The 9,644-nt window shown below is 42.5% G+C and overlaps 1 protein-coding gene across 6 annotated transcripts in view; it reads left to right on the forward strand.

Moving 5' to 3' along the window:
* The window catches only part of zmp:0000001168 (signal-induced proliferation-associated protein 1), a 60,116-nt gene extending 51,913 nt beyond the window's left edge, over positions 1 to 8,203 (forward strand). For 3 of the 6 annotated variants that reach the window (XM_058627150.1, XM_058627149.1, XM_058627152.1), the window contains exons 15-16: positions 5,494 to 5,572; positions 6,585 to 8,203. In XM_058627150.1, coding sequence (XP_058483133.1) covers positions 5,494 to 5,572; positions 6,585 to 6,728 — 223 coding nt within the window. In that variant the 3' untranslated portion in view covers positions 6,729 to 8,203. Of the gene's footprint in view, positions 1 to 5,493; positions 5,573 to 6,495 lie in introns of all 6 variants that reach the window. The other 3 variants (XM_058627153.1, XM_058627155.1, XM_058627154.1) reach the window with 3 other exon arrangements.
* Positions 8,204 to 9,644: the final 1,441 nt, after the last annotated feature.

The following is a 9,644-nucleotide window of genomic DNA, read 5'->3' on the forward strand; positions in this document are numbered from 1 at the left end:
TGGTTTAAGTAGCGTTTCCACTAGCATAGTACCTGGTAGCAGGTACTATTTTTAGTACCTGCTCCAGCGAGGTTCCAAAAGCGTGCTGAGTAGATACTATGTGATGATTCAAATCAAGCCGAACTGTAGATCACTTAAAGGGGACATATTATGCAAAATCAACTTTTTAACCATTTCAATACTTATATTTGGGACTCTGGAGGCCCTACCAGTCGCCAAAGTGTGGAAAAAGAATACTCAGTCATGTTTTCGTGGTCCCCCTTAGTGTAAGTATAGGCGATAAAACACTCGATGTTGAATTCCCTGCGCTTATGACGGCAGCATGCGCATTTCACCAGTAAGTTTACTTCGAGAGCTCCACCTTAGCTCCAACTTGTCCCTGCGAGAGTGCAGGCGAGGGAGGAAGAGCGGTATTATGTCAACGCCGAGGGACAAGTGTGCTGTTGGTGGCTGCACAGTGGTGCACAGTGTTTTACACAAACTTCCAGCCTCAGAGGATTTTATATATGAAGCTAATGTGCCGGATAAAGTCAGCAAACGTGTGTTCGTACCACTTCACATCAGACTGCGGCCAGCGGTCGCCGTATTTAGTCAGCGACCGTATTTCACCGACGTACAAACACACACATTGTTAAGAAAACCATTCTGACACGTCCTAATTAAAAATATTTGTTCAGTACGTCCTCCATGACCGGAGCACAGACTCAGTCTGATACAGTCACGTGCAGCAGCTGGCGATCAGCGGTGGCGATCAGCGGTGCTGCACTCTATGTTACTGTATCAGACCGGTGACTGACCGGTGACTGTGCTCCGGAGACCTCGCCACCGCTGATCGCCAACGGCGAGCGGCGGAGCACAGTCACCGGTCTGATACAGTAACATACAGCGGCAGTTTATTCAGCTCGCCGCGCGACGCTGGCGATCAGCGGAGCTGTCCCTAAGTGTTTTTAACTGATTTACAGTTCGGCAGTGTTCGGCTCGATCCTTATGTAGGACGTCTGTTCCTGTGACGGCACTCTGGCTGTTTTCTGCGCACGCTGCCATGTTGATATTGTCAGAGAACTAGTGGATGGAGGGGGAGATGAATAGAGCTGTAAAGCGCTGTAAAGAGGACAAATCAGAAACCCCCTGGAAGAAGTGGGTGTGTGTTTGCCTGTGTCTCATTTGCATATAAAGGGACCATGCACGAAAACCGAGCGTTCTGAAAGGGGCGGGTTTAGCAGGGTTATTGAACTGCTATGATGCTTCATCCTTATGGTATTTTTACCAAGGCATGTCACTGACATGTTCATTAGTGACACATGTCACATGTCACTGACATGTTCATTAGGACACCAGGGAACTATTTTAATGGGGGAAACAATCCTAAAATTTAACAATCCTAAAACGTAGGTTAATCTCCAACAACTGCCAGCGAAATCTCTATATTTAACAGAGGAGTCTGGTGTATTTATGGACAGCACCGTCGATTACCACTGCAGTCTGTGGAGTAGGAGGCTGTACTCCAGAGACATGTGGACAGAAATCACGCCGAACAGTGTCGAATTTTAGCTCAGTGAAAACTTCTTAACAATCTTAAAAACGTGGGTTGATCTCCAGGAGTCTGGTGTAAAGTCACTGGTCACTGGTCACACATTTGTGTGTGTGCGTCGTATATAAGTCACCGCAGTTTCACGCAGCCATGCAGCGATAACTCTGCCCACGTTGAGTGGGTACTTTTTATTGTAGTGGAGATGCAGCCTAACCGTGCCGTGTTGTGGCAGTAGGGTGGTAAGTAAAAAGCTTTATTGAAATAAAGCACAAAAACTAACAGGTGTACACAAACCGAGGATCCTCAAATGAGTGACAAAAATCCACCGGTGCGAGATCCACAGTGGAGAGGAAACAAGCAAAGTTAGTGGGTTCGCTGAAGCATGGACGTGCAAATAATCCACAGACAAGAATCAAAAAACCATGGGGAGAGCTCAATAAAGTATGAAACACTCTGGCGTATCGGCTTTGACATTACGTGAACTGGGATAATATGACACAACAAAGTGAAAACGGGTAAAGAAAAGTGACCACCTGGACTGCCTGGGGTTGAGGCGCTTCACCGCTCGGAGGTACTCGAGATTACGGTGATCCATCCAGACCAGAAACCGTTGCTCTGCCCCCTCCAGCCAGTGCCTCAATTCCTCAAGCGCAGACTTTATGGCCAGCAGCTGCCAGCTCTGTCCCCCACACTGTAGTTCTTCTCAGCCTGAGACAGCTTCCTGGAAAAGAAGGCACAGGGGTGGAGCTTCTGGTCCAGACCCACTCTCTAAAACAGGCTCCATGAAGGCACGGTCCGCGTCTGGGTTCCATCAAAAGGGCTGCATTTACTCACCTCTGTGTTAGAGGTGAGTAAATGTAGAGGAGCAGAGACAGAACTGAAATTGCGTATGAATTTACGGTAGAGGTTCGCGAACCCCAGGAAATGCTGAAGTGCTTTCCTGGAGTCATTCATGCACCGCCCAGACCTTCTCAGGATCCATCTGGATCTCTCCGGGTGAAATGATGAATCCCATGTGGGTGGTCTGATCGTTGGAGTAAATGAGAATATCGTCAAGGTATACAAAGACGAAGACATTCAGAAAATTGCGGAGGACATCGTTGACAAATGACTGGAAGTCAGCTGGGGCATTGGTGTGCCCGAACGGCATCACCAGATATTCGTAATGCCCCGACGGAGTGTTAAAGACTGTCTTCCATTCATCCCCCGCCCTGATTCATACCAAATGGTAGGAGGTCGAACTTGGTGAATATGGTGGCTCCTTTAAGGAGTTCAAATGCAGATGACATTAACTGAAAGGGGTAACGGTTCTTGATGGTGAGGTTATTGAGGGTGCAGTAGTCAATGAATGGACGTAAGGAGCTGTCCTTCTTCCCCACAAAAAAGAACCCGTCACCGGCCGGTGAGGAAAAAGGACGAATAATACCGGATTTGACAGATTCTTGGATATATTGTTTCATTGCGGCGGTTTCAGGTTGAGAAAGCAGCGGCTTTGGTTTTACTGAAGACTTCACCAAGGTAGTGGTAACAGGAGGGAATCGGAGCGAGCAACCACAGGACATCTGGGGAGAGAAGGCAGAGAAACCGATGAGAAATACCCCTGGTTGCAGCCCTTCCCCCAGTTAATGACATTGTGTGTAGACCAGTTCATGATGGGGTTATGGTGTTGGAGCCAGGGATGCCTCAGGTGATCCAGGTGATGGATGGAGTTAGTGAGGACGTGAAACTGTATCTCCTCCAGGTGACCATCTGGGAACTACAGGAGGACCGGAGCAGTTTGATGGCTGACCATTCTGATGGTGCTGTCGTCTAGGGTGTGACGACAGCGGTTGTAGTTGATCCTGGGCTAGTGACTTGGAGACAAAGGTGGCATCGGCAACTGAATCGATGAGGACGAGGACCTCTCGCTGAACCTGGGGAGTCGAGATGGATACCTTGAACTCTGGAAGGGAGAGACTCTTGGCAACTTGAGGTGAGAGAGGGAGTACGCCACCTTAGCCCGTTCAGTGGGAAACGCCACAGAGTTCATCTCAAATTGAAGGCAACACTTAGTCAAAAATGGGCGACAATCGTCTGAAAAGTGTCCCGGGTGCGCAAACTGAAGCATGGACGTGAAAGGAGTGGCGACGACAGGAGGCGGTGGAGCAAGAACAGGTGGTGGAGCGCAGGGTGGAGAGCTCATGGCGGCACGCTGCATGCCGATGGTGAACAGCGAAACACGGTGAGCGTAACATGGTGAGCGAAACATGGCGAGTGAAACATGGCGACATGGTGGATAGCCATCTGCTCCAAACTACGCCCCAGGCCCTCCAGATGACAGGTGTTCTGGTCCATGCACTCCTCCTGCCGTAAAACAACGGCTTCCATCTTACCACCGTCCACTGGGTCCATAAAGTTGGTGGTAAGCTTTATTGAAATAAAGCACAAAAACGAACAGGTGTACACAAACCGAGGATCCTCAAATGAGCGTCAAAAAGTTGCCGGCGCGAGCTCCACGGTGGAGAGGAAACAGACTGGAAGCGGAAAGCAAAGTTAATGGGTTCACTGAAGCACAGACATGCAAATAATCCACAGACGAGTATCAAAAAACCAAAGTCACCCTGCACTCTCTACACGTATCCCGAGTGTACATTTGGTAAAAATCTGCCCTGTATGCTGCTGAGAACTTGGTCCAGTTTGCAACACCTGTTGGAGACAATTGTGAGAATAAGACAATTTCTCAAATATATTTATAATGTAAAACATGCATTATATAACCATAACTATATAGCTAAAAACATTTTGTAATCTTACCGTCAAGCCACATGAAATGAACTTTTCTCCTGACATAAAATGGATGTGAATCCACGGTGGCAGATTCAGCTTATAAAATCAACACAATTAGCGTTAATCTTTCTTAACAGAGTTTGCTTCGTGACCGTTACTGTGCGTTCGCACCAAAGCAAGTCAACTAAACCAGTATGCGGGGCAATTTGGCTGTGATTGTGCTCCCTTGGTTCATAGTCAAGCACATCAGATAGCTATAATCAAGTAACAGACATATTTTAACTTGCGTTTGGTGTGAACACAGCTTTGACGTTACAGCTCGGTTAACAGTAACATTAATTAAAGATAACCCATCGTTTCTTGAAATGTAACATGGTTATCTAGTTCGCAAATGTTGAGTAGGTAGTACATGTTAAAGTTTTAACCACTAACGTTAACCTACAGTTTAGCTTCATAACAACAACAATTCTCTGCAATAAATCTTATTTTACTCCTCATTACATGTGAATGAGGTTTTGACATTTTACACTCATGATGGACTTTCAATCTTCCTTCTTCTCAACCGCAACCGCCACAGGCGGACACAAGGATCCTAAAATTGTATTGTGGGCGGGGCTGGACCTTCAAGGCGGGACTGGATGTCCCGCCTTCCCACAGGCCGTTACATTCTCAAACAAGTGTGTGCAATGTGCCTGTTTTGTTTCCAGTCTAGCTAGATCTGGTGTGGTGTTGTAGTTTTTCTAACATGACTAGATGTTGCAACAGCATGTGAAAAAAACTACAAGGTTTGCTAAGCCATAAAGAATGTTAATCTTGCGATAAAAAAAATGACGCCATTAATAATGCGTTAAACTGACAGCACTAATTTTGACACATTTCTATTTGATTGATGTCTAATTGCAGACTTTATGGTAAATGGTCTGTATTTATATAGTGCTTTTGTAGTCTTCATGACCACTCAAAACTGCTTTACACTACAGTTTTGCCATTCACACTCATAGCCATTCATACACTCCAGGCACACCCATCAGGAGCAACGTGGGTGAAGTGCCCAAGGACATAACGATATGTAGACTAGGGGAGCTGGGAATCAAACCTACAACCTTCAAGTTGAAAGACAACAGCTACTGTTGCCCCTCACTTTAACATCGTGTCATTGTTTTTTGACAATGTGTCACTGCTCCTCTTTTTTGCAGTGACTCTCCAGGCCATCTAGAGGAGAAGGTATCACAGCTGGAGGCCATGCTGAAGAGGCTGCAGGATGACTTGCAAAAGGTGCTTTGACTTGTATCATTGTTTTTCTCTCTAAATCTGTTTTCAGTGAGCCACAAAGGAAAGTCAGCAGGTAAGAAAACAAGTATTTAAACTGATCCGTTTCTGTTACCAGAGTGAGAAGATGTACAGTATATTTTCTGAGCACTTTTTTGTTTACTTGGACAAAATGTGTCCATTTATCTTGTCCACTCAACCAGTAATTTTGGAAATGCAAAAAAAATTATTCAATTTTCTAATTTCACTAATTCTCAACATAAAATCCACAAAAGCAACTCAGTCAACTACAGATTTTATATGTCTTTATTTGCAAAGAATAATGGTTTTTTTTCCTATATGTTTAATTCATTGATTATGACTGAATCTAAACCTATTTTTACTTTAGATTTTTGAAATGTATACATTTATTTATATCTATATTATTCACTTAGAGCCCACAGAAAATATTGACAAAGGGCATTTGTCAGTCCTATAATTAATGATTAGTTCAGTTAACTACTGCCTATATGTTTATTTTCCCAATAAATATGTCTCTGTTTAATTATTTTAACATTGAACTACGAAGCAGAATGGACAGAATTGAGCTAAGAAATCACCCTGCGCTCTTGAGTTACCTGAAAAATAATCTTCTGATAATTGAGACGTGAAAATTATAACTGTTGGGATAAGTTCCTTTTTCTATCAGCCCTTAAAGGACATGTTTTTTTTACTACATTATATAAAGTGTGAAAAGCCAACAAATTGTTTTTTTTACCAGGTAGAAACTAAAACAAGAAAGAAAAATATAATGTCATACGCGTAATCAGTTCAGCAGCTTATTGTTTCTGTACAGTTTTGGATTGTGAGCGTGTTCTGCCTCACTGCCATGTGATGTGCTTCTCTATACTTGTTTTATTCCAAGCTCTGTGTTTATGTGTGTCCACTAGTTTCCTTAACGCCACCGCTGCTCCCCCCCGTTCCTGCCACAGCGATCTGAGCGACGGCTTTTGTTTTGTTGTGTGATGATGTCTTTCAGGAGAAGGAGGACAAGGCGGTGCTGCAGGCCGAGGTGCAGAGCCTCAGACAGAACAATCAACGGCTGCAGGAGGAGTCGCAGAGCACAGTAGCCCGCCTCATCAAAGTTACCGAGCTGCTGTGCAATGTCAACAAGCCCTGTTAGCTTCATCACTGCACAAGCAGGCAAATCAGAAGAAAGATGCAAACCGAACAGTGTCTGTGTATGCTCGGTACACTCGATGTGTTCATACACACACCTGTATTCTTCAGTCTGTGTATTACCACAGCCTCTGTCCTGAATCCTGCCTGTTGGTGATGGAGTATGCAAATCAACTGATAAAAAATAAATAAATAAATAAATTACATTTTAAGATCCGATGACCTTCACAGACTGACAGGTGTGCAGCTCTCAGGCTGCTTTGTTGCTGGAGTGTGTATAATAGTGTGTGGATGTGTGCCACACGTGTGTGTGTGTGTGTGTGTGTGTGTCTGTATGTGTGCATCTCTTCCGGTACTTACAAATACTTGACAAGCTGAGCTGAAGAGCACTTGCATAAAAAAAGTGGCAATTAAGACTGAGGGACACTGAATAGCATGTTTGTTAGTGTCTTACCTGAATATACCAAAAGTGTATATATTTATGTATATATTAATATACCACCAATAATGTATGTGAACCGTAGTATTGCTATCCTCTCTGCCAGATGTGTAGTTGTGTGGTTCTGTGTGAGGGAACGTGACAGTCAATCCTGCGGACAGCCAGAAGTAACAATGTTAACTGACATAGGATCAGTTATGTGAGGTCATTATTCTCATCCTCTTCTCAGTAGTACTGTATTTAAGAAAGGAAAGGAGAGACAATAAAAAAGTATATACAGATATATATGTATGTATATATATATATATATATATATACATATATATGTATATGTATACATAAATAGGAATGGAAATGTCTAAAACAATGAACTGAGCATGCTTGTTCCCTCTGAAAGTGTGTATGTGAACAGTATTAAAGTAATACTGACAAGGTTTATACCTCTCTCCTGAAAAACACAGCTCATGGCAGGAAATAGCTGTTTTCCTCTAACCTCACTATTGTAGCAGCCATACTGTAGAGGATCTCCTGCTAGTTTCAACCACAAAAGGCCAAACGGCAGCTTTTCTTTTAACTCACAAAATAGCTTTACATGTCTGGATAAAACACATTGAACTAATAGTGGAAAGCAGAATATTGTATTTAAATATGATTTGTGGGACTATTTTGGGGTAATTGTTCAGTATGGCCCATGCGTGGCAACAGTCAATGCAGTCGGTGAAATCTTTTGTTTGTCCGTCTTTCTTGCACTTTTATTTTTGTGAAATCAGCACAGGGCACATCCTGTATTTGGTTCAGTCATATCCTGTTCAACATAAGAAGGTGGGTAAGACCCCTCTCAAACCTCACCTTTTTGTGTCCACTGTTGACCGTGCCGTGATCAAACATGCATTCAGAGGAGTTGGACTGCGTCTCCTCAGTGCCAACAAAAAACTCAGGCAGCTCTCCTGAATCCCACTGATATGGAACAGAACTGACTCAATCACAAACTCAACTCCAACTACAGACTCTGAGCTTAGATAAAAAGGATTCCAAACTTTTTCCACTCGCTCAGACTTTCTTATTTCTTGTACAAAATAACTCTTGTAATTTTATTTTAGAGTCACTGTGAATACCTGGTACCAGCATATTAAGATACAGTATATACAAATTAAATTATGAATCTAAACTCAGTATATGAAGATACTGTAGGTAAAACTGAACTGTTTCATGTTTGTGCACCAGGTTGTGTGTGTGTCCTCCTTTTGCAGGATAATTATGCAGAAAAGAAGTGTTAATGGTGGCCAATGCAGGCTCCTGTTTCCTCTCATCTGTAAATGCTGAAGCCTCTTGACTGAACTAGGAGATGTTGGTATGAGGAGACCTGTTTTACTGTGGCTTGTATCGTAAATTAGATTGTAGGCGGTTGGTCAAGCATGAGAATGTGCCAAGCAACTTCCATGGTGCCCTCTGTATGTGTGTATGTATTAAAATGTAACTTATTAATAATGCAACTGTTTAAAAAATGTGAAATAGGGCAGAAAGAAAAGTTTGCGTGGTCAAAAAGTTTAGTTGTAATGTTTAGGAAACCAACAACCATGATATGACAAGGCAAAAATACTACCTGCAGCTTTTGCTTAATGTGACAATGGTTATTATTCTTCTTCTACTGAGCTATTTAATCTGTAGCTCTTAGATAGTTAATAAGGACTTAAACACCATTAGGTACACCTTAATGACTTAAACTCTTGTTTCAGAGTGGATGGTCATACTGGTGTTATGTGAAGGTATATTTTTCTGACTTTGTGCCTACATGAAAATGTAATGTATGTATATCCATCAGTGGTCAGCTTTCTTTGGCTATGGCTGCTGTTGGTATAATTTTTTTTTATCAAGCAGGTGGAGAGTTTTCTTAGAGATCAGTGTGCTAGAAAAAGTAATTGGGTGACACATGATAATAATAATATAATAATAACAAAGGGACAGATAGAACAACAACAATAACGAAAAAAATAATAGATGTGTGTTGTTGAACTGAAGCATCAGTGAAGGTTTATAGCTCTATGAGCACCAGGTTGTCAAGAGAAGCGTCAGATATATAATTTTTGAAAGTGAATAAAAGGAAAAGGTGCTTTAAAAATGGCTGATGATGCATTTGGGGGTGGATGGTGGTATTTTTTGGCATTTACATATTTGAAAGTTTTGATTTAACCTGTGCTCCCAGGCAAGGCAGATAATACAAACTGGTACAAGGCAGTGAAAAATACCATATCCAAGATAAATATAATCAGCTGTTCCCTATTGTGGTATTTTGATAATCCCTCTTTGACTCTCTAAAAGTAATCAACAGCTATTCAGTATCATGTCAATAGACAATCAGTCAGAATAGGATTGTTGACTTTCTACAGATAAGCAACTGTTTGCCAACTGATCTATGACTTGACGTTTACTTGACAATAAACATCTGTCAACAGATGATCAAGAATTGCTCATACTTATGAT

This window comes from Solea solea, chromosome 4, assembly GCF_958295425.1.
Source record: "Solea solea chromosome 4, fSolSol10.1, whole genome shotgun sequence".
Taxonomy (NCBI): Eukaryota; Metazoa; Chordata; class Actinopteri; order Pleuronectiformes; family Soleidae; genus Solea; species Solea solea.